Source organism: Lagenorhynchus albirostris, chromosome 15, assembly GCF_949774975.1.
Source record: "Lagenorhynchus albirostris chromosome 15, mLagAlb1.1, whole genome shotgun sequence".
Lineage (NCBI taxonomy): Eukaryota > Metazoa > Chordata > Mammalia > Artiodactyla > Delphinidae > Lagenorhynchus > Lagenorhynchus albirostris.
In genome coordinates this window covers 86963866-86986672 of record NC_083109.1, presented here as the reverse complement: position 1 = coordinate 86986672, position 22807 = coordinate 86963866, and the positions used below count along the sequence as shown (strand labels likewise).

Below are 22807 nucleotides of genomic sequence, written 5' to 3'. Positions count from 1 at the left end.
AAGCCAAGGCTCCGGGCCGCGCAGCCGTGCGCACGGCGGGGCGGGCCATCCCGCTCTAGTCTGAGCTCGTTGCCTGCCTGCTCTGAGCTGCTACTGTGGCCCGCAGCCCCAGAGTGGACGGGGGCCCTCCCCGCTGCACCCGGACTTCGCACGATGGGTCTCATCTGTCCGCCTCGCTGGGGTCCATTCATTAGAGCACTGACCCTGCAGGAACACAGGCCGCTAGAGTCACTAGAAAACCCAGGCTGCTTATGCATAAATAAGCGTAGTTCACCGGGAAGCCGGAGCCCTCCACCCGTGGCCCCAGCCCCTCCCAGACGCCCCACAGCCACACCGGCCCTTCCTCCACGGGCCCACCCCGCCTCCTGCACTCAGTGTGGAGCCCTCCTGCCTGTAAGGCCCGCAGCTCCGGGCTGCCCAGCCCTGCCCGGGAGCTGTCCATCCAGGGAGGCCACCCGAACCGATGGCCAGGTGAGCCCGGCAGGTCCCTGGGCTTGTCAGGTAGGCTCAGGTGCCCTCTTCTGAGGCCGAGGGCCCACCAGGCGATGGTGCGGCCCCGGGGCGCCTGGCAGGGCTACCAAGCGACCTGCTCCACTGGCCAGAGGTGGGATGGGCAGTGGGCTCCACGGGCCTAGCAGGAGGCTCCTAGGAGAGGCCTGACCTTTGGCAAGACGGTCGGTGGGTGAGGGGCCCTGTCCTCCTTTCCCAGCGGCCTGGAGGCGGCTGCTGACCCCGGGGCCCCTACAGCTCCTCCGCGGGGATCAGCATCCTCTTCTCCATGTTGCGGCTCTTCCTGCCCCTGCTGGAGCCAACATCTATGCCAGGGTGGGTGCTGGGCAAGGGGTCCCTGCCCTGGCCGGGTCCCGGGGCCTCGTGTGTGGCCTGCTGCGTGTACTGCTGGTAGGCGGGCGAGAAGTTGTGGATGGCGTCCTGCACGATGTCCTGCGGGCTCACGGTCTCCTTGAGGCCGCTGGAGATGCTCTGCATGGGCGCCGTGGGGGCTGGCGACAGGCAGCGGGTGGGCTGGGGTGCTCCCTGCGCCCCATCATCTTCCCCCGTGCACCCGGACCCCAGGACCTGACCCTGTTCCCCACCAGCCTTGGGGCTGCCCGGGCCAGGGCTCCTGCATCTCCAGGCCCTGGCTTCGGCCAGCAGAGGGTGACTCCTAGGACCCCAGAATCCCAGCCCAACTTCTCCACCCTAGCCCAGCACTGGGGCCGTCCCAGCCCAGACCCCCTGCCAGAGGTGGCAGAGAGAGACCGCCGTGAGCTGGCCCCCATCCTCTCTCCGCCCTGGTGTGAACCCTTCACACCCTCGGCCACTCCAGGCTGAGCGGTCCAGGCTCAGGCCACCCCTACCCAAACGGGCCATTCTTTAGGGACACCAGCACCAGCCAGCCTTGGCCTCTCTGGTCAGGCTGGTCCAGGCACCTGGGTATGGTTGCCGGAGCCCCCAGGCTCAGGCGCTGCGCCAACCCCCGATCACCGAGGGCCCCTTGGGGGCCCAAACATCAGGTCCAGCCCATCTCACTCAGAGTTCAGCCCGCCTGCCCGCCGGCCTGCCTGGGCTCTTCCCCTGGACCACGTGCCGGTGAGGCGCCTGTCTGGAGCTTGGGTCCTCCGTGGGGCCATCTCCCTGCCCATCAAGTCGACATTCCCAGGGCCCGTGGGCAAGACGGGGGACAGAGACATGGCGCTGGCGGGGCCCCGGCTACCTGGCGAGCGCTCCTTCTTCTCCGAGTACACCTGGCAGGTGAAGGCGTAGCGCAGGGCGATGGAGGCAAAGAGCATCTCGATGCAGATAATGAGGTTCTGGTAGCCGGCGGCTACCGTGCCGGCCCGCACACTGCTCCCATCGATGATCTGGGCCTCAGGGATGACCCCACACCGCTCCAGGATGGCCAGAAGCATCCCTGGGGGACGGGGATGGCCACTCAGGTGCCTGCCCCGGACAGGAGACTGGACTGCAGCCACCCCCAGCCGGGAGTCCCCCTGAGGCCGGCCTCATGGGCTTGGCGGCGGTCCGCAGGGTCTGAGGTCCAGAGGGGCTGGGAGCCTCCAAAGCCGGGGCCTTGGCACAGCGGACGTCCAAGAACTCCCTGAGCGCCTGTCCTGACCTCTCCCTGGCCCCACGCCTCACCGTCCCCTGAGAAGTGGGATCTGGCGGTGCCCAGAGCCTGGCCCAGGGCCCGCTGAGGACAAGGCTCCATCGCCCCCCGCATGGCCTCCTCCCCACACATTGGGCCAGACCTGCCGGGTGGGGAGCCCACCATCTCCCCGTGCCGGGGGCTTGGTGGCCTCCCACTGAGAGGGCCGCCTGCTGAGCCGGCTACAGCTGGGGCATCTCTCTGGGCTCCAGCCCCTGCCTCAGGAGCCCCACCCACCCTGCCAGAAAGAGAGGAAGATGACGGCCTTGATGGTGAGGAACTTGAGGACGGGCTCAAAGGGCCGCAGGAGCTCCCTGGTGGCGAAGTAGAAGAGGAACAGGGCGTAGAGGGCCAGGCTCACGGAGGCGTTGTAGATGAGGGTGACGTAGAGGTAACCGCTGTGGATGCTGGGGGCCAGAGCCGGGGCCGGTGGTGAGGGTGGGCCCGCGGCCCCATGCCCTCCTCACCCTGCCAGCTGCGCCATGGGCCCCCAGCCTGGGCCCCGGCAGTGGCTCAGACCTGGACCCTCCCTCCAGGGCCTGCAGATGGCGCCCTAGGGGAGCGGCAGAGGAGCTGGTTGCAGGGAGTCGTCTCCAGGTCCTGCCTCCTTCCGGGCAGGAGCCCTGCTGCCCCTCCCCTCTCTACCCTCCCAGGCACGGGAACGGCCCCCACGTCGTGGACCCACCATTGTGCGTGGGCGCTTCGTGTGCATGTCAGCTGTATGAGCATGTGCACATGCTCATTGTGTGTTCCCATGTGAGAGCACGTGTGTCTGCACATGTGCATGTGTGTGAGCGTGCGTGCGCGTGCGCGTGAGGAGTTCGTGTGGACCCAGGGCAGGGGCACGGGCCAGCGCAGAGCTTGGCTCTCTGGGCCCGAGCGCCCTTAAACCCACGCTCGCCCTCCAGTGGCCCTGCTGCGGGGTAGCGCCGGGGAAGGAGCCCATCGCTGCCTGGGCCGCGAAGCCCCGGAGTCCCCAGGGCACGTGTGTGACAAGGGTCTGTTTGCCACGGCCTTGCCCCCGGCCCTTTCCCAGGAGGAGGAGGGGGAGGGGATTTGGCCCCTGCTGAGCCCTCTGCTGAGCCCTGCCTACCTCCCCTGTGCCCCCCAGGCCGGGCCCGCCCACCCCCTCCCTGCCCGGGCGCCAGCCTGGCCTCACTTGAAGTCCCCGTCGTGGTATTTGCCGAACGCCTGCAGGATGATGGTGACCAAGGCCATGATGGGCTTCACAATGCAGAACTGCAGTGTGGCCTGCGGGTGGGGGAGGAGAGTGAGGGGACGGGGGAGGGGCCGAGGACCCCCAGCACACTGGGCGGTCAGGGGCGGTCAGGGGGCGGCTGGGAAGGGCCGGGCACTCACCTGCTTACAGAAGCGCAGAAACCCGATGGAGTAGGACATGCCCCGAAGGCAGCAGGTGCCGTAGAAGCAGCTGGGCCTGGGGTGAGGGAGTCCCTGAGGTGTGTCCGAGGACACACCCCAGACTGGCCTGGCTGCCCACCCTGGGCGTAGGGGTGCCCGGCGGGCTCTGGGGAGATGCTCACCGGATGGGTTTTCCCCGAATCTCAGCCATGATGCCACTCTCACCCCCCAGGTACTGGAAACAGAGGCTCAGGAAGCTGTAAATGACAAAGGCTGCAGGACAGGGGTGTCGGCAGTGAGCCCGGGCGGTCCACGAGGGCACCCGGCCTGCACGAAGGCTCCCTGGCCGCTCAGAACTGCTTGGCGCCCATTGCCCAGAAGACAGCTGGGGTTCAGCTCGCACAGCAGGACCCACTCCTCACGGGGGCTCCCGGCGGGGTTCTGGGACCACATGCCATCCCTGGCGGGGGTGGGGCCTGCAGCAGTCACGGCAGCTCTGACGCCCCCCACCCCATCTAGGGCCCGTTCCATTCCACCCCCAGGCTCTGGGCAGGCCCAGCTGCAGTCTCGCCCCCCGCTTGGGAGCCTGGGAGTCTTGTATCGTGAGCACCACTAATCCCGACTGTCCTGCAGGGGCCTCGCTAAGCCAGACTCAGGCCTGGAGGGTGGGGCGCCCCGGGGCAGGCGGGGGGAGTGCAGGCGCCTGGGAGCCCCTCACTCGGCTCCCCCTGCCAGCCCAGCTTGGGGCCACTCTGGGGCCCGGGGAGCTAGCTGTGCTCACCTTCGTAGCAATCCCGCACGGAGTCAAAGTAGACGTAGTGCTGGTGGCCCCCCAGGAGGAGAAGGCTGAGCCAGGAGTCGAAGGCGTAGATGGGGACGATGAAGAGCAGGCGGATGATGTAGCGCTGCTCGTCGGGGACGGTGTAGGAGCGCAGGTGCAGGTAGATCTGGGGGGGCAAGGCAGGCCTGGGGACACGGCCCCCCGCCGCCACGCGGGAGGAAGCAAGGCGGACCTCCCTGGGCCCTGCCCTTAGCGGACTCTGCGCTGGGAACGTGCATTCACTCACGCGCCCATTCATTCATTCATTCAACGAGGATTTCCCCGGGGGCGGGGCACGGGCGGCAGTCACGGCCCCCTCGTGGGCATGACTGGTCTGGGGAGCAGTTTGGCATTTTGACACGGAGGCATTCAAAGGGCTGATACCCTTGGACCCTTTCTAGGGATTTATCCCACGGAACAGATTTATTCAGAAACAAAAGTAGGATTTGCGTTCAAGGACGTTCACGGTAGGGACGCACACGAGGCTGAGCGCGGCGGTGGGGCCCGTGACCGAGATGCAGCCGCGCAGAGGGCTGCCCTGCAGCCCCGAGTCGCCAGCGTGGGGAGACGCTCCGACAGAACGCAATCGGTCACATCAGGATGACAACCTGAGCAGGACCCAGGTGTGTGAAAAAGCAGGGTAAAAATGAAGGGAACGACATCCCTGGACAAAAGGAAAAGATGGGTGGTTCTCATGTTCATCTGTATACCTTCTTAGATGGTCCACATTTTCTACGAGGACAAAAAAAAACAGTGACAGGGTCTTTGGAAGGAAGAGGCCCCGGGGAGCCAGGCAAACAGGTAGCTGGCTGTAGTCCCAAGCAACTCTGGGAGGCTTCCCGGAAGAGGTGCCATGAGAGGAGGTGGAGAGAGGGCAGGCAGAGGGCAGGCTGTGTGCAGAGACCCAGCTTCTCAGGGCCCAGCACGGGGAGTGGCGGGGGCAGCCTGGCGTCAGTCAGGCTCCTTATCAGCCACTCCCTCCCCAGCTGGTGCGGCGGGAGGGCACGGCCTGAGCGGCTATCAGGAGATGGACTTCTGCTCCTGGGCTGGCACTGCCTGGCTGAGGGCCTTGGCAAGCCGCTGTTCTCTCTGTCCTTGGTTCCCCGTCTTTAGAGTGAGGGTCCAGTCTCTCTGTCCCATTGAGCTCTGGATGGGTGGGGAGGGTGGGACTCCTCCATGGGAGTGCGGGTGGGGGCGGGGAGGGGGGCGGGAAGTACCACCCATGGGGTCTCCATCAGCACTGTCCAGGCCGTGGGGCCCCAGGACGCTGGGCTCCAAGCACACGTGCCCAGCTGGCACCCAGGATTACAAAAGGTCAGGGCAGGAGACAGGACCAAGCCAAGGCCCAGACTGTGGCTGGAACTGGCCCGGACCCAGGGCGTTGGGTGCCCATCCCCCTTACTGCTCCTTGTCCCACAAATCACAGCCGACACCAGACCGAAAGCCATTCTGCCACCAGGGAGGAAGGCATGGCTTCCCTGCAGAGGCAAATGCACCACCCTCCTGTCCGGTCTACCTGTCCAGATGCTCCAGGGCAGCTTGGTAAGACTCAGGGCAAATGCTGCCTCCTCCAGGAAGGCCTCCCGGATGGCCCCAACCTCTTCCGGCTGCGCTCAGCTGCACCCGGCCCACTAATACATTTGCCGTGTCCCCCCTATATTCTGGTTATTTGAGGCCACACCTGGACACGCACCACACAGCAGGCAGCTCTCACTGAGAGGGTACCGCCCTGCCTCGGAGGCCTCTGGCCACCTGACTCCCTGCCAGCCAGTCTCCTGGCTCACCTCTCCAACCCAGTCCCTATGACAATGCCAGCCAAGTCATGCCAGCAGCTCTGCTCTCAGCTCCCCGCAACGACAGCCTCCCCTGGCTCCAGCACCCCCGGGCTGAAAGCCAAACTCCCACATGATGCCGGAGGCCCCTCCTACAGGTCCCGGGTGCCTCTGCCCAGGCAGCCCTCTCCCTCCCAGCTCTGCTCGTGTCTCTCTGGCGCAGTCCTGGGCTCCCGAGACCCTCCGCTGCCTGAGATGCTCGGGACCCCTCTGCCCAGCCCTGCACTCGGGCGCCACCTCCTGTCACCCGCCCCCTGGCTCTCGCTGCCAGGCCTGGCACCGCTGCATCTCCCCAGCTCTGGGCCCCTCCAGCCAAGCTCTGACCCTGCTTCCACCCCCAGAGCCTGGTCTCACTCCTTACAGAGCCACGTCCCAGCCTCACCAGCTTTCCCGGGGATGCCGCACCTCTGGAGGGGAAGGACCTTTCTGCTCCGGGCTACGTGAGCCTAGGAAAGACCCCAGCCTCTCCCAGCCTCAGTCTTCTCATCCGTGAAAGGGGACAGTACTGCTGACCTCAGTGACCAGGCTGAGGGGCCGACGAAATGCCCCGGGGGAAGGGCCCGGCACCTGGCTGGAGCTCTTCCCTCTGCCTGGAAGAGGCCACCCACCTTCGGGCCCAGATCTCTCCCTCCCCTGCCCCCTCCCCTGGCCCGATGCTGCCTCCGCGAGCCCCTGGGCGCTGCCCCTCTGGCCCGAAGCCCTCCGAGGTCTGCACCCAGGCCATTGCGCTCGTGGACCCACAGCCCCAGTAGGGCCGGCCAGGGCCAGGCTGAGCTGTGGCTCACGGAGAGTGGTTCCCAAGGGAGCGCGCAGGGGAGGGCTCACCTGGTGGCCGGTGAGCACCAGGGCGGTCCACACAAAGACGCCCGAGATGCCGCGGGCCAGCGCCGTGGTGAGGAAGAGCTGGGAGGTGCCCTGGGAGCTGTTCCCCACGCGGTCCACCTGCAGCCCGGTGGGCACGGCCAGCGGGGGGCTGGACTGCGGCCCGGTTGCCCACATCAGGGGGTCTCCCAGGAGCCCTGAGGCATTAGTCATCTGCAGAGGCGAGGGAGGACACAGACGGGGGAGGAGGGAGGGCCAAGGTGCACGCAGACGCCGGAAGCAGCCCCAGTGCCTGTGGGGGGAGAGAGTGGGCAGGGACGGCGAGGCTGTGCTGAGCGGGCATGCTGGGCTCGGCCACCGTCCCTCCCGGGGGAGTTCCGGTCCGACCCTCCTGCCCTCTTGCCTGGGCTCTGGGCAGCCCTCTGTGTGCAGAGACCCAGGTCCAAGGCCCGGGCCTGGGCGCCCTCTTCCCTGGGGTCAGCCACCTGGCTGCAGACACCAGCTGCCTGACTGTGTCCCGGGGCGATCGGTCCCCACCTCTGGTGTCCCGGGCTTGTGGGGAGCCTGCTTTTCAGGGGCCAAAGACATCTGAGAAAGTCGGGGGGCCCCTGGTGCCCTGCCTACCAGGGGTGGAGTCCGGGAAGCAGGCCAGACGGGGTGGGGAGGCGCCCTGCACCCACAGGGCTTGCCCGAGCGTCTGGTGCCCAGCTCGGCCAGGGCCCCCGGCCACCCCAAGCCCGCTTGCTAGCCCTGGGCGCCCTGTCCCTCAGCTGCTCGTAACCCACCGGGGTGCCGGGCGCCTCCCCCCTCCCTCCAGACCTGGTCACAGGGTCCGGCACCTACCTCTCAGGCAGGAAGCTCCTGGGCCAGTCCTGGGAGGCCCGGCCTCCAGGGAAGCCTGGCTGGTCATTTGTGTGGCCACATGGCCCCCACGGGCGGCCCCCGCGGGGCTGGGACCAGGCTGCCTTCCGGAGGCTGGGCCAGGCCTGGGGACAGGCGGCCGGCACTCCACTCCCGGCGGCCCACCCGAGCCTCCGAGCCTCCGGCTGCGGGGAGGTGCTGGGCCGAGGGGAGGAGTGGAGGGCTGTCCCCTCCCCCTTTGACACTCTATCCCTCCCCCGGCTGTTTGCTCAAGGCAGCTGGCTCCCAGGAACCCTCCTGCGCCAGGTGCCCTCACCTGCCTGCGCCAGAAGGCCAGGCAGCTGCTGCCCGGGCCTGAGCTGGGGGAGGGGTCTGTGTGCGTAATGGGTACGGGCTTCCAGCTGGGGTGATGAAAGTTCTGGAAGGAAACAGAGGTGGCATGACATCGAGGGTATATTAAGTGCCCCTCTGAAACGGGTAAATTTATTATGAGAATTTCCCCTCGGTTAGAAAGGCCCCTGGCCCCAGGAGGTGCATTGGAAGCATTTCTGGTTTTCTCTGCCAGGGGGTGGGGGGAGGGGAGGAGGGGGTGTGGCTGAGTCACAGACAGGCCACTGGGCCTGCCCTGTGGTCAGCCCTGGGCCAGTGGGAAGGGCTCACCCCCCTGGGCCCTTGGAGGTGCCGGCAGGGTGGGGGGCCTCAGCCGTCTACCACCCTGGGGACTAAGTGCCCACACGGTCCCATCCTTGGTGCCGCCTGACCCTCCCTGCGGCCCTGGATCGTGGGGTCAAGGGGTGGGAGTCAGGGACTCCCACGTGTCCAGGGTCCCCCAAGGGTACAGGAGGGTCCGGGGGGAGGCTGCCAGCCCCTCGGACACACCACCCCGTTCCCCCACCCCTCCGCCCACACTGCCCCCCAGGGGGTCCCCCAGACTCGCCCTGAGGCCCCCATCCTGACTCAGGTAGAGCCCGGGACCTGGCCCGGCTCCCCTCACGGCCTCCTCCGGTGCCGACTCTCCTCCTGCCGTCTCGGGTGTCACCTCCTCTCTCTCTTCACCTCTTCAACTTCCACAGGCGCGTCGGGAACCCCGCGCCTTGCCCAGCCCACGCCCTGGACACTGGTGTCCCGCGTGGGCTCCCACTTGGCCCGGCAGGGCTGGCCGGTGTGGTCTGGCCCTTCTCCAGCGGACATGAGTTCCTGCGAGCCCCGCGCCCGCCCCCGAGCCCCGCGTGCCCATGGCACCCGGACCTGCGGCGCTGTCTGCTCGGCGGCATTTTATAAACCTGGGCTCCCCTTCCTTCTCTGGCTTCCTGACCCGGTCGCTCCAGAGGCAGCCCCTGCTCTCTGGCCACCTGAGCACGCCCCTTCGCCTCGCTGGGCCTCTGCTTTCTCGTCAGCAAAGGTGAGTTTAGGGTCCGCCAGCCCCTGCCTGGGGTATGGCATGCAGGTCCCTGCAATCCCTGGAGACCTGGGACAGCACCCCCTTGCCTTCCCCCTAGCCCCAGACCCCAGACCCCGAGCAGGGCCACATGCCAGGCGCAGCCGGGAGCCACAGGGCCCCGGGGTGGGTAAGGCGTGCTTCACCGGCTTAGAGGGCACGACTGACACGGGTACCGGGTCTGGGGGAGCAAGGGACTTGGCACCCCGGTCCCAGGAGGGGCCGGGGAGAGGCTGACCCTGCGGCCTCCCATGGGGCTCTCTGGCCGAACGAGGCCCCACCCCTGGCGGCTGCTCTCACAGGCAGCAGCCACTCGGGAGAGGCGGCCTGGCCGGCCTGGCCTGATTTCCCTGCCTGGGGCTGGACGCTGACCAAGCCTCTCGCAGGACAGACCTGCCGCCCAGACGCGGGCGGCTGACGCCTCTGACCGCTGTTTACCGTGACCAGGTGACTGGGCCCTGGGCAGCTCCCGGCTCAGCTGTGGGGTGGCCGAGGAGCCTCGGGCCAGTCACAGACCTCAACACCCCGCTCCCCACGCCTGCCCTTCACCCCAGGGACCTAATGGCCTCATTGTGGCACCGAACCTCCTTCCAGGCTCCCCCGCCATGCCAGCCCCCCTTCGGGCCGGCCTGCCATTTCCGGTGGCACACGGCTCTCTCCCACGGGGGACAGGCTCTCCCCTCCTGCCTTCCCTGAGCCAGGCCCTTCCAGCTCCGAGCTGCCCACTCTGGGCTCCAGAGACAGGGCTGGAGGACAGGGTGGTGGGAGGCGTCCTGACACGCCCCCTTCCCCAGGCCGGCCCACCAAGGAGTGGCAGATGGGATTTGGCCCTGGGCTTTGGTGGCGGCCCACACAATGGCCACTGACTCAGCTAATGCCACCACAGCCTGGGCCGGGGCGACTGCAGAGGCCCCCAGCACACCTCTGCAGCCTGGGGACCCCGGAGCCACTCCGCCCCTTTCTCTGGGCCTCAGGGGCCGGGGGGCTGAGGGTCCTTCCAGCACTAGTTTGGGGGCAATTTGGGAAGCTGTGCCTCCCCGTGTCCAAGGTGCTGGCCCCTCTGGGCAGGGCACTGGGCCCCCAAAGCCGGGCAGGAGCAGGGCCCTGGGTCCGACACGAGGGCTGGGACCCTGGCCTGGCCTCTCACCGTGTCTGTGACTTAGGGCCAACCGTGGGCCTCTCTGAGCGTCAGTTTCCGCGGGTGACGGCCGGCCGTGTGCAGCAGGTCAGCCCTGGTAAGAGCGGGGACTCGGGAGGCTTTGCCCACTCCTCTCACAGGCTGCTGGTGCTGGGGGCTGGGCGCGGGGTCCCGCCAGCCTCGGGCACTTGGGTGGTCTCCCTCTACTTCTGGGCTGCCAGGCCGACCAGCCCTGCCCTGCAGCCCAGCGGGACCCACCTGGGGCCTCGGAGGATTTCTCTCTTCACCCCGTAGGCCTCCCGTCCTCTGTCCTGCCCATGCCAGGCCGAGCCCCTCCCCAGGCCTGTTGCCTTGGTCCCCAGGGAGAGCCTGTGACTGCCCAGGGCCTGTCCGTACCTGCCCGCTGCCCCAGAGCGAGCTGCCCCAGCCCTGGGGGGCACCCTTCCGTGAGGACCTGGAGCAGGGGTGCCGACCTGGGCCTGGTCTGGCTGGGCTGGCCTGAGACCCTTTTTGGTCACCAGGTGGCATCCTGGGGCCTGGCAGGCGGCACGGCCTCTGGGGTAGAGATGGGGTGGGGACGGAGCAGCTGTGAGTCTCAGAATTTCAGGGTGTGGGCGCTTCTCTCCAGGGGTGCACGGGGCCCCAGGCTGGACACCTGGGGCTGTGCGTGCGCACACACACACGTGTACACACACACACACACGTGTACACACAGGCACACACACGCACAGCTCACCTCCCTGGTGGCTCCCTTGGCCATCTGGCCAGACCCCAGGTCTGTCGCAGGTCTCCAGGCCTGAGGGGGCGACCAGGGTTGTCCGGCCCCGCCACCGGGCCCCCAGGTCTCTGCCGTCCCTCCTCACAGCAGCCTGGGTCAGTCTGATACGATTGCTACTGGCAAAGCGCTGGCCTTGCCCCAGACCCAGAAAACCCCTCCCTGCTGCCCGCCCCACCCGTCCTGCCAGGCCGGCCCTACCTGCCCAGGTAGCCCGGCCACACCCTCCACCATGCCCTGCCCAGATTCGGGACCAGCCGTCCCTCCCCCCACCGTCCAGCGGGCTGTTGAGTCTCCGACACCCGGGCGTGGCTCTTTCCTGGACCACTGACCGGGTGTAGCTCTGGCTGCTTCATCTCCCTGGCCCATCTGTGTAGGTGGGGGGTCTCCCACGCCCACTTCAGAGGTGCAACGAGGGTTAAACAGGGTGATGCAGCATCCGCCGCGCGTGGAGCTGGGATGTCCACCCCCCACCCCGCCCCGTTCACGCTGCTCCGTTTTCCTTTCTCTGGTCCCTTCGCCCCTTGATGCCCCACATCGGGGAGGGCCCTCCTGCCTGTTCGCTCCCCCACCTCCCCCGTGCTCCGGCGCCCCCCGTCTTCCCACAGTCCTTCTGGAATTTATGAGTCCCCGCACAAGACCGGGGCTCCCCTCTGCTTCTGGCTGTGATCGCGGGGCCTCGACGACAATGCCCACGCCTGCTCTGAATTCGTTCTGATCCATCCGGCCGGCACTCTCGTCAGCTACCCGGCACCCGCTCCTGACGTCCGATTTCACTGCAAGGCGCTACGCCAGTTTATCCAGCTGGGCCCCGCGGTCACTGCCTTATTCCGCGGGTTATTTGTCATAATTGGTTCAGGTGGATCCAGGGCTCTGTCAAACCCTGGATAAGCTGCTCAGACTGGTAACCATGGGCGGTCGCCCTCCTGGCCTCTCTTGACCGCCGAAGGTACCCACTGGCCCGCCCTTGACTCTGAACGGTAGCCACAGGCCCATGTCCACTTAGGAAAAGGGAGCTAGAGGGAGGGGAACTTGGGGTTCTCTACTTGTAGCTCAGCAGGAAACCGTGTCGGGTGAATCATACCGCGTTGGTCCAAGGGCACGGCCTTGAAAAAGGGAAACTCATCCACCAGTCCATGCCGCAGGGGCTGGCAAATCAGCCCCACGTTCACTATTTACTTTTGGCCATAAACTGCTGGAAGTTGTAATTACAGTTTGATCGCTGGGCAAGCACCATATGCAGCCTTTCCATCTAGAGGAATAACGATTCCCACAAAGCCGACAGCTCTGCCTGCGGAAACTGCGGCTTTCTCGACCCCTTTACCGGAGAATGTATCTCTCCTCCTGAATTACAGCACCTGGGAGCAGAGCAACGCGGAAAGCAAAGGGCCAAATGCCTTTTCATACGAGTCGCATGTCTTGATTTATAAGGCAGAGCAGAGCAGAGGCACTGGCTTCAGTGACGGAAGCCTTTGGGCTCAGCCCGTATTCTGTAATAGCTACCAGACAGCCTCGGGCAGCTGTGAGTAAGTGCTACTCGGGAAGGCGCTGGGGACCCTGGTTTCAATTATACGTCAGTTGCCCCACCATGTTCCGGGCGGGCAACCGTGGGACTGCGCAAATGACAGGGGCCTACATCCTGGGGCCACCACTGATCACCTGGGGGTCTGGGTGACCCGCCCTGTCCTGCTGAACCTCAACTTTCTCCACGGCCTGCCTGCCTCTTAAGGGCAGTCATGAGGACTAGATGGCGTGTGCACCGCCAGGGCCTGGCTCGCAGGAGGCCCCCGCACGGAGGCTGAATCAGAGCCAGGCAGAAGCACCGAGGCAAGTCTGCCTTCAGCGTGGACAAGGCGGTTGGCCCGCTCCTTAGAGAGAAAGGGGTCCAAAATGAGTGTCAGCGAGGGCCCGGGTGACGGGTGACCAGCGTGGACTCCAGGCTCTCTGCCCACGTGAAATCCCAGACCCGCTGCTCGGTGGCAGCCACGCCTCAGTTTCCTCATCTGACATGTAGATGAGAGCAGCGGCCTCGCGGGGTCGTCGTGAGGATTAAACGTGTTACCACGACTGCATGAAGGGCTGACCCCAGACCTCACCAACAGGCAGCGTGGGCCAGTCCTGTCGTTGTGCACTTAGGGGCCAAATCAGAAAACTACAGCTGCGAATATGAACTTAGCCCCAAGTTGGAGCCCGACCCACGGTTCAGGTTCCCCGCTGGCCAAGCGAGAGAAGCATGTTTCCATGGACAGACACATCTGATTGTTAGATGAGGGGTGTGCCTAATTACAGGCTGATTCTGAGCGAGGAGGCTCCTGCCCGGTTGTGCTCCAGTGTCATCGGACGGTGCCCTGCCCTTGCCCCTGGCTCAGGTGCCGGTTCTCCAGGGGTTGCCCACCCACTGGACCTGCTGACGCCCCGCACATCTCCTTTACTCCAGTGCCTGTGTCCCCACACCTGCTATGAACTGTGTCACCTTTGGGGTCCTCACACGTGGATGGACAGGGCCTTCCCTCCTTCTCCAGTTGGTCAGCTGCTTTCTGGCTTTTAAAACTAGTGTCCGTCCAGGCCCTCCCAGTGCAGACGCCAGGTGGGATCTTCTCAGGAGAAAGACTGGACTGAGAGCAAGCAGGGAGGGAGGTGCAAGGCTGTGGAGACGTCACACCGCAGTCCCTGAGCCGGATTTGGCCACCAAGGAGCCCTGTGTCTCCCGGGGTGGGTCTGCCTGTTTCCCTCGGTCGGGGGTCGGGCCCTGGGCCCCTCAGGCTCCCCGCACAGGAGCCCGCAAGGTGCCGAGCCTGCTCGGGCATCAGTGCCCACTCTGGGAAGTCTGGCGGATCCCCACGTTCGACTCCCTGGCCCTTCTGATGCTGAGGCCGCCTGGTCACCGCGTGAGCCTGGTGTGTACCTGTGGATTTACCCGACTGTCCCCAGAGGGGACGTGAGCTCTGCAGGCTGATGGTCCCCCCCGGGAGGCTGCTGAAGGAATGAGCCCTTGAAGACAGCTTTCCTCCGTCCCACCTTCAACAAACTCACTAAGTTTTTTTCAAGTTGGACCAGCAGTGCAGCCTCTCCCATCACCTGTCCTCAGCAGGGGTTTCTAAAATCAGACTCAGGGGCTTCCCTGGTGGCGCAGTGGTTGAGAGTCCGCCTGCCGATGCAGGGGACACGGGTTCGTGCCCCGGTCCGGGAAGATCCCACATGCCGCGGAGCGGCTGGGCCCGTGAGCCATGGCCGCTGAGTCTGCGCGTCCGGAGCCTGTGCTCCGCAACGGGGGAGGCCACAACAGTGAGAGGCCTGCGTACCGCAAAATAAATAAATAAATAAAATCAGACTCAGGATTCCAGAGGCTTTTGGTTCCAAGAAAACCAAATTAGAACATCCCTTTCTGATCTCATAAACGCTCGGATCCACCCCCGGTGTTCCCCGGAAGGGCATCCTGGCTGCCCACTCCGTTTCAGGATCTCCACTGGTCTCTGCTTCCAGACCCCGGCTCTCACCTCAACTCTCCTGCTGCCTCTCTTCTCTCACGAGACTAAGAGTCAAACGGCACAAAGATTTACCGGTCTGGTCTCTAGTACGACCAGTGACTCAGGTCACCACATCTGGAGGGATGAGGGAGCCCAGGTGGGTCCCAGGCCTGGGCACGTACAGGCCGTCTTCTGTGGCGGACACACTGTCCTGAAGGCAAGCCTTGCCTCGCGCTTCCACCAACCCTTGGGGTATCTCCGAAGGGCAAACCCAGCCTGACTTGGAAGCCTTCAGTAGCTCCTTGCAGCTCAGGATCAAGTCCCAAGGGCTCAGCAGACACAGAAGGCCCTGGCCACCTGTCCCCAGCCCTTGGGCTTCACGTTCAGCCGGCCCCCAACACCCTACAATCTGTGCTTCTCCCGCCCCCTGGCCTTTGCTAGAAACACCCTCCTCCCGCGTCAGGATCCCCTTGCTACAGAGCCTTCCCTGGGCAGCGGGCGCTGCCTGGTCTGCCCCACGTGGGCCCTCCCCAGCTGACCCTGTACCTGTGGGGTGACGCACGTCTGCCCCCAGCCTTCAAGGACGTGGCTCCGGAGGCTAGGGTACCAGCACACAGTGAGAACTCGAGCAGGGTCTGTGGAACGGAAGGCTCAGAGAAGTCACGGGCAGAGGGGCAGGATGAGAGTGCGAGCAGAGCCGGATGCCGGGAGCCGAGCGTTCACCCAACAGGTTCTCTTCCCCGCTGTGGCTCACCACAGTGAACCTACACGTGTGCCTGAAATTTGGTAGCGTTGTTAAGGACAGCGTTTTGGGATACACATTTATTTTTAATAAAAAAAATTTCCCCCAACAATTCGTCTGCACACTGAGGGCCATGACTCGTTCCGCCAATTCTCAAACATGTGCAACTGTGTGGACCCAGGGAGGACCGCTTACAACGCCCCAGGACACATTCCACGTCCTCCCTCCACAGGTGACGTCAGCCCCCAAACCAAAGTCGGCCCGAGACGTGCATGTTTCTTCCAGCTTCAAGGACCAAAACCAGATAAAGGCACTCCTTCTGACTGAGGGAGGGTCTTCAAATCCTTGAGAGGGCGTCTGAGTTGCCACGTGGCCCTGCTGGACAGCAGGGGTGGTTACTCCGCGGTCACCACACCTGGCATGTCCGGATCTCCTCTTTCAAGGCCGTCACCCCCTCCATGCTCTTGTCCTTTACGGCTAGGGCGAGAAGGACTGCTCTGTTTCCAGCTTCCTGAGACACAAACGCCACCAGATTCTTTGCGAAGACATGGATGAGAGGCTGGCGAAGGCAAGGAGAGACCACTTTAACTGCAAGAAACCTGTTTTCTTCTTAATGCCTTCACCGAGTACCCCTGAGGGACCCAGAAGGGCTTCCCATATCACCATTAAAGCACCACCCGGTAAGTCCAGCGCGACAGCCATTCAGATTCAACAAGACTCTCCAGACGCTCCAGTCATACACACACTGCTAAGGAGCATCATTAGATCTGTCTCCTCAGTGCTTTCTGGCTCCTGTCTCTTCCAGCTATTTTTACTCTGGAAGGACCCATGTGGGTCTGCAGAGGGAAACCCTGTCAAATGTCACAGGTGATCTTTCCTGAGCGGAGTAGGCACTCACCACCATAACGTGCTATGACAGGGTCAGAATGAGGGGAGGTCTACATTACAGAATCAACTCGTCCGGGGACAGCAGCCCCCAAGGGCAGGCGGATGCCCTCAAGTGCACGGAGGCTGCGGAAAATGCTGTCTTGGCTGGAGGCAGGTCTCGCCTACCAGATGCTCCACATCCGTACAGACAAATTACAGGCACGGGGAGCCCTTCCCAACCACTTTACCTCGTCCTGCCCGAGAAGCACTTTAGTGGTCAGCACGGGCTTGCCGACGTCACTGGTCACATTGCTGGGTTCCAGGGAGACCAGGGTACCCATCTTCCCGAACTGGGTCACCACCACCAGGATGTGAGTGCTGAAGGCTGTACAGACCACCTGGGTGGGGACCCCACACACCACTGCAGTCTTCTCTTTCGATATCACCAATGGCTTACCTTCCATAGCTGGGACTGGCTCGATGGCGCCTTCAGTTTACGTTAAAAAGATAGAAAAAAAAAAAGTCAATCGATCAATGGCAGGTAGCCTTGAGGCTCCAAGAATAAGCATTATTAGGCATTAAAACAGAAACACAAGTAGGCCCATTCAAAAGCCTGTGCCTGTTCATCCATACGGCTTCATTCGCCCGGAACTTTCTGGATCCCTTAACTAGACACATACGTATAAACAGGCGGGATGTCAAAATACACTTTCGCCTCTGGAGGCAGGTGAGAACTCCCTTTCCCCACGCGTCGGCCCCCGCCGTCCTGCATCACTGTGACCCCCACCGCATCCCAACGGCTCTCATTTGAGTCTTGGGGGCCTCAGTCGTGCCATCGCGCGGGGGTGGGGGTGGGGGGAGTAAGCGCCGCAGGTGCAGAAACCCGGCGGAGCGGGTGGCGGCGCCCGCGTCACCCCTCTAGTCCGCACACTGAGGTTTCGTTTGCTGCGTTTGGGGAAACCATCGGTCCCACGGGAGAAGCAGCACCCCCACCAAGGCGGAGGGCAGAGGGTGGCTGGAGCCGTCCGGGGCCCGTGAGGACGCCCACCCCCTCCTCCCCCGTCCGGCCCTGCCAGATACCCAACAGCCCCGCCGCCCGCCACGCAGCCCGCGCTCACCGCGCCACGCCCGGAAGTGACGCACGTGGGCAATGTGGGCCCGCCCCCGGCAAACCCCGCCCTTCGAGCCGCAGGCCTGCGCGCTCGCTCCACCGCCCCCCCGGAAGTGCAGCCTCAGGGCTTCCGGTCCCGCCGGCGGCTTCCGGTCCCATCGGCGGCTTCCGGGCCCTGGGCAGCGGGCTTCGGTGCTGCTGGGCAGGGACGGGCTCGGCGCCGTGTCAGCGGGAAGGACCTGCACCGCCCCCCCCCAACCTGCAGGCCTCGGCTCCTCGGTTCCAGGCCCTCAGTCGAGGGGCCTGGGGCTTCTCCAGAAGGGGGTCCTCGGGCCTTCCTGCCGGGGACCCTGCAGCTCTTTGGTTGGGGAACCTCAGGAATGGGGTCTCGGGCCCCTTGGCCGTGGGCTCCAGGACCCTCACAGAAGCACAGGGAGCTGAGAGAGAAAAGCAGGGCCGGAGGGCAGTTAAAGCGCTGAAAACATTCCACTCAGGACCGTTGACATAGGGCACAAGAGACCTCAGTCATCCCCGAATACCGTGTGGACTGAAAAAACAATGCACCACCTAAAAGTTGAGAGTTACGTTTTATTCGGTGGACAAGACTGAGGACTTAAGCCCGGGACACAGCATCTCAGATAACTCAGGGACTGTTCCGAAGAGGTAAGGGAGGATCCAGGGTACTTAGGGGCTTTGACAACAAACACCGGGTAGTCGGAACGTCAGAAGATACTGTGCATTACAGAAAACCAGACACCTCGAGTTAAGGAATTTAGTGCTTTTCTGTGTATGGGAAGATGCCAGAGTCTGGGCTCACTGAGATCATTCCTTTGATGTGCACCTCAGCTCTCTGGGGCCAGTATCCTTTGCTTTCCACCCTGAGGAGTCCCCTCAGGGTGCAACGTCCGTGGGCTGTGACGGGATGGCTTGTAGGTTGCAACATCCTTTGTTTACTGTTATGGCAGGTGACATTTTTCACTTAAAACCGCAGGGGCCAGTGGGAATTTACAGCCAAGGAGCAGCGTTAGTTAGGTCAGTGGGTGGGAAATTACTAAGAGGAAACATCAGGGGGTTGGGGGTTTCTAGCCAAGGAAACCTAGCAGGATTCTCGCTGAAGGTAGGCCTGGGCGGTATCAGACCACCTGGGGGTCCGTGGGGGATGAGGAACCGATCAGACCTGGGGGGGAGGGTATCAGATATGGAGGATGGCGGGGGCAGTTCTTGCTAAAATTGGAAAATGCAGAAGTCCAAAAAGGGGAGGCCTGGTTGAAAAAGAGTTTGGTGTAGGAGAGAATCTTTGTCAGCGTCATAACAAAGGCTTTTTAACCACTCTAGGCAGTGCCAGGGGCTTCTGCCCTCAGAAGCTCATCTGGGATATCCTCCCATGTCCAAGGGCACTTAGTATGTGCCAGGCGTTGTTCTAAGTGCTTTCTTTTTTTAAAAAAATTTATTTATTTAATTTATTTATATTTGGGGCTGCGTTGGGTCTCCGTTGCTGCGCGCGGGCTTTCTCTAGTTGCGGTGAGCGGGGGCTACTCTTTGTTGCAGTGTGCGGGCTTCTCATTGCGGTGGCTTCTCTTGTTGTGGAGCACGGGCTCTAGACATGTGGGCTTCGGTAGTTGTGGCTTGTGGGCTCTAGAGCGCAGGCTCAGTAGTTGTGGCTCACGGGTTCTAGAGCGGAGGCTCAGTAGTTGTGGTGCACGGGCTTAGTTGCTCCGCGGCATGTGGGATCTTCCCGGACCAGGGCTCAAACCTGTGTCCCCTGCACTGGCAGGCGGATTCTTAACCATTGCGCCACCAGGGAAGCCCCTAAGTGCTTTCCCTATAGTAACTCATTTAATCTTAACATCCCCATTAAGTAGAGTTGTTATTTTCCCGGTTTTATAGACAAGATGTTCAGGTTCAAAGAACTTGCCCAAGGTCACAAAGCTGATAAGGGCTGGATCTGGGCTTCGGACCTTTACCCTTAATTACTGGTCTCTCAACGCAGCTCCGGGTAAAGGGGAAGACGAGGGACAGTGCTGCCCTGTAGCAGGATGATTTCTGGTTCCTCCCAGGGATTCAGAGAGCCCCCCAGCCCCCCGCATATCTTCCCTTTCTCCACGCTGGAAGTGGTATTGGCAGGGTGGGGAGTCTTGTCTGATACTGCAGTAATTTGAGCCTTGAGACTCTTCCTCAGGGGATGAACACCCTTCAAAACCGCACACCCAGAAGGCTTTCTCTCCGGCTCCCTGACAGGCCTGTCAGGGCACACTCTACCCCACCCCCAGCCTGGTCTGTCCATATCACTTAACCCCTTAGGAAGCTCTGGGACCCCTCATGTCCTTACCGCCTTTTCTCATGATGTAATTAAGTCAAATGAAGCATGTTCATTCCACAATGATTTCTGGTGGCCTAAAAGAAAAAGGCAAGTCTACAAAACATTATCAAAATAGACATAAAAACCAAGAGGAAACTTGTTTTTTGAGCTTTCTTGCAGCCAGTGCACAGTGGGAAAGGTTATGAGTTTTGTGGTTCCAATACTCAAAAAGGAAGAAACATATCAATTTCTCAGGAGAGTCTAATTTTTTGTTGGTTCTAAATTTAAACACACATCCACCCCCCACACACCCCAAAAGCCAATTGCCAATGTATTGCCATGTGAAACCTCTAAAAGGTTCATTTACTTTTATTCACCAATTCATGCATTCTCTCTCTGTAGGCAGATTGGTACAAGAAATCTGACCCTCCCCACACCAAAAACAAAAACAAAAACAAAAACAACCCTAAGTCTGAAATAAGCTCATCACTTTTATAAAAGAGATGTTGGAAGAACAAAGTGGATGATGTTTTGATGACACTGGCTGTTTTTTGGTCTAGATCTTCGATAAAGACTAAGTTTGGAGGAAACGAGGTGCGAAGGCTGTCCTCGGGTGAGGTGGTGGCAGTCCGGGGAGGAGGCTTCTTGGTGGCCTAAGTGGATGTGTGGGCAGAGCTTACACACTTACAGTAGTGGAGCAGGTGCTCACTGCCTGCCACTGACCATTCTCCAGTGCAAGATGGAAATCAGACTGGAAAGGAAGGTCCCTTAAGCGAATTCACTTAAAATGGGAATCAAATAGTAATGATGTCAATGGTGGGGCAAAAGATTTTGAGAATTTATCGTGAGAAAGGAAAAACGGGGGGAATATCTTGCATTTGTCTTGTATTCAAGGAAACTTAGGTTCTGAATGCAATTATAAGTTAATTTGTAGAACTGACAAGGAATTAATCAAGTGTTGATTTGGCAGGCTCATAATTTTTCCAACAAATTGTGTGATGGCTCTCCACATTCTCCTTCACATCGTGTGATTTTCTCAGGTGCGTTATGAAGAAAGAGGATCAGTTGCGCTAAAATATGCAAGAGCGCCTTCCACTTCCCCAAGAGCCTCTCTCTGATATTCGAGTCACTTCTTGTGGGAGCAGCAGCCTGTCATTACCTTGTCACATTCGTGGTCCTCAGCTGCACGGCCAGGCCCTCCCACTCTTGCCAGTTGCTTTGGGCTAGATCTGAACATCCCTCAGTATTATTCCATTTATGGACTTTCTGAAATCTTGCATCTTCCATAAGATTTACAATTCAACTTGATTTGTACTTCCACAGCCTCACAACATGATTCCCAGGCCTTTCAGTGTTGGGGTGTGTGTGTGTGTGTGTGTGTGTGTGTGAGAGAGAGAGAGAGAGAGAGAGAGCGCGAGAGAGAGAGTCTGGAGCTATACAGGGAGGGGTGTTTGAGTGGAGCCCAGTTATGTAAATGGTCAATTCATTCGTGAAACTCTCTGTGCTATGAGAATATCTGTTTTCCCCTGCAGCCTCCTGACCACAGGTACCCAGGTAGCCAAAACTTGGACCAAAAGGACCTCCTGGGTAGCACAGTCTCAGAATGGGTAAGGCTTTGCCGGGGTTTGCCTGAGTCTCGTAGAGGCAACATCCTTCTAAGTTTTTGTGAGACACGGTAATAGGTGGAACCACTTTATTTTTTAAATTTAAAATAATTTTTTAGCCGCGCCTTGAGGCTTGCGGGATCTTAGTTCCCCAACCAGGGCCTGAACCCAGGGCCTGAACCCAGGGCCACGGCAGTGAAAGCACCGAGTCCTAACCACTGGACTGCCAGGGAAGTCCCAGAACCACTTTATTTATATAAATTAATAATCACTGTCACTTCTCTTGGCCGGTATTTTAAGAGGCGCTGGGTAGCAGTTGTCGGGGATTACATTTGTGATGCAGGCCTGAGACACAGCCATCAGATATTTTTGACATTTAGATTATAGATATTTTGGAATGAGTGAGGGAAGCTGTATCCGTACGATTTTTTCAAGTGTAGGTGACAGACACAGATGTGAAACCGTCTTCTGCCCCAAAAGGAGCACAGATGGGCTTTTCTGTGGGCTGAAAAGACCCAGAGAGTCGCGTGATGTCTTTCTCCGCCTCCTAGCTGTGCGGGCGTGTGGGCCCTACTCTCAGAGGGGCTGTCCCCCGTGCTGTGGTAGAACCAACAGCCTCCACCGCAGGAGCTGTCCCTTCCCCATATACCCAGTGACAGTCCCAGGATTGAATCTCCCTAGACCAACCTGGGTCGCGTGCCTGTCCTTGAACCAATCACTGTTTAAAAAAAAAGTTACTGTTGGGAATTCCCTGGCCGTCCAGTGGCTAGGACTCGTCGCTTTCGCTGCTGTGGGTTCAGTCGCTGGTCGGAGAACTAAGGTCCTGCAAGCCGTGCAATGCGGCCAAAAAAAGAAAAAAGTTAATGTAAAAGCAACTTCCCATGCATCTGGGAGTTTAAAAAATAATTCTAAATAATGTATGTCAAAGAAGAAATCGTAAGTGGAAAGTACCAAATATTTAGACCTCCCCACTGGAAACCACTCGTCTACTTTCTGTTCCTACGGCTTTGCCTGTCCTGGGCATTTCCTATAAACGGGCTCACCCTCTGTGGCCTTTCATTTCGGCTTCTCTCCCTCAGCCTTCGAGATTCATCTATGTTGTGGCCTGTGTCAGTGCTTCGTTCCTTTTGGAGAAACCCATTCTTGCTTGTTCAGTAATGGGGAGGATTAAATGACATCCCATTTGCAAAAGGGCCTCGCTTAGGGCCTGGCACATACAGCGCGCTTGATAGCGTCTCCTTCCGTTCATGGGTCGTTGGAATCCACTGGCAGTGCCCCACGCACAGGCCCTCGTGTGATCGGTGGCTCCGGCCTCTCCACGCCCAGGCTTTTGCGAGGAGCAGAAAGACCAGGAGGGCGATGTAAACCCACCTGCCCAGTCCCCTAACCGTTAGGGCTGTGAGGTCCTTAATGCCACCATCCCGTCTCTGGAGAAAGGCTGTGATGATACCGAAGCTGGGTCTTTCTGTGACAGGACGTAAATTCCTAAGCCAGCACGAGAGCTGCAGAGGCAGCGAGGCCCAGCA

General features: G+C 61.4%; 3 protein-coding genes across 8 annotated transcripts in view; 1 reads left to right on the top strand and 2 right to left on the bottom strand.

Annotated features, from left to right (window-relative positions):
• Nucleotides 1-228: 228 nt before the first annotated feature.
• Nucleotides 229-8060, bottom strand: TMEM184A (transmembrane protein 184A). Of its 3 annotated transcripts, none has more exons than XM_060122265.1 (9): nucleotides 7823-8054; nucleotides 6983-7192; nucleotides 4287-4452; nucleotides 3688-3778; nucleotides 3506-3581; nucleotides 3306-3397; nucleotides 2384-2553; nucleotides 1715-1912; nucleotides 229-1001 (listed from the first exon to the last, which is right to left on the bottom strand). In XM_060122265.1, the coding sequence occupies exons 2-9, from the start codon at nucleotides 7190-7192 to the stop codon at nucleotides 742-744; spliced, it is 1263 nt and encodes a 420-aa protein (XP_059978248.1). In that variant the 5' UTR covers nucleotides 7823-8054; the 3' UTR covers nucleotides 229-741. The 3 variants fall into 3 exon arrangements, with proteins under 3 accessions (XP_059978248.1, XP_059978247.1, XP_059978249.1); XM_060122264.1 differs by having other exon boundaries at nucleotides 6983-7271; nucleotides 7823-8053; XM_060122266.1 differs by lacking the exon at nucleotides 229-1001 and adding an exon at nucleotides 1008-1635 and having other exon boundaries at nucleotides 6983-7271; nucleotides 7823-8060.
• A 7405-nt stretch (nucleotides 8061-15465) lies between these two features.
• On the bottom strand, nucleotides 15466-17331 carry PSMG3 (proteasome assembly chaperone 3). The gene is made up of 2 exons (XM_060122267.1): nucleotides 16516-17331; nucleotides 15466-15959 (listed from the first exon to the last, which is right to left on the bottom strand). The coding sequence occupies exons 1-2, from the start codon at nucleotides 16729-16731 to the stop codon at nucleotides 15807-15809; spliced, it is 369 nt and encodes a 122-aa protein (XP_059978250.1). The 5' UTR covers nucleotides 16732-17331; the 3' UTR covers nucleotides 15466-15806.
• A 251-nt stretch (nucleotides 17332-17582) lies between these two features.
• The window catches only part of LOC132505316 (uncharacterized), a 56252-nt gene continuing 51027 nt past the window's right edge, over nucleotides 17583-22807 (top strand). For 2 of the 4 annotated variants that reach the window (XR_009535361.1, XR_009535360.1), the window contains exons 1-2: nucleotides 17585-18041; nucleotides 21210-21284. Coding sequence is in view for 1 of the 4 variants with exons in the window: in XM_060123330.1 (XP_059979313.1) it covers nucleotides 20212-20271; nucleotides 21210-21284 (135 nt within the window). In the remaining 3 variants the exon portion in view is untranslated. Of the gene's footprint in view, nucleotides 18042-20079; nucleotides 20272-21209; nucleotides 21285-22807 lie in introns of all 4 variants that reach the window. The other 2 variants (XM_060123330.1, XR_009535362.1) reach the window with 2 other exon arrangements.

Excerpts from the sequence above, each read along its gene's own strand:
- TMEM184A (XM_060122265.1), bottom strand. The coding sequence starts at position 7,192 with ATGACTAATGCCTCAGGGCTCCTGGGAGACCCCCTGATGTGGGCAACC. Across the intron at positions 3,779-4,286 it reads CGTGCGGGATTGCTACGAAG|CCTTTGTCATTTACAGCTTC; the intron begins GTGAGCACAGCT and ends CCTGTCCTGCAG. Across the intron at positions 1,913-2,383 it reads CTTCCTCTCTTTCTGGCAGG|GGATGCTTCTGGCCATCCTG; the intron begins GTGGGTGGGGCT and ends CCCGTCCCCCAG.
- PSMG3 (XM_060122267.1), bottom strand. The coding sequence starts at position 16,731 with ATGGAAGGTAAGCCATTGGTGATATCGAAAGAGAAGACTGCAGTGGTG. Across the intron at positions 15,960-16,515 it reads TGCTTCTCGGGCAGGACGAG|CCTCTCATCCATGTCTTCGC; the intron begins GTAAAGTGGTTG and ends TGCCTTCGCCAG.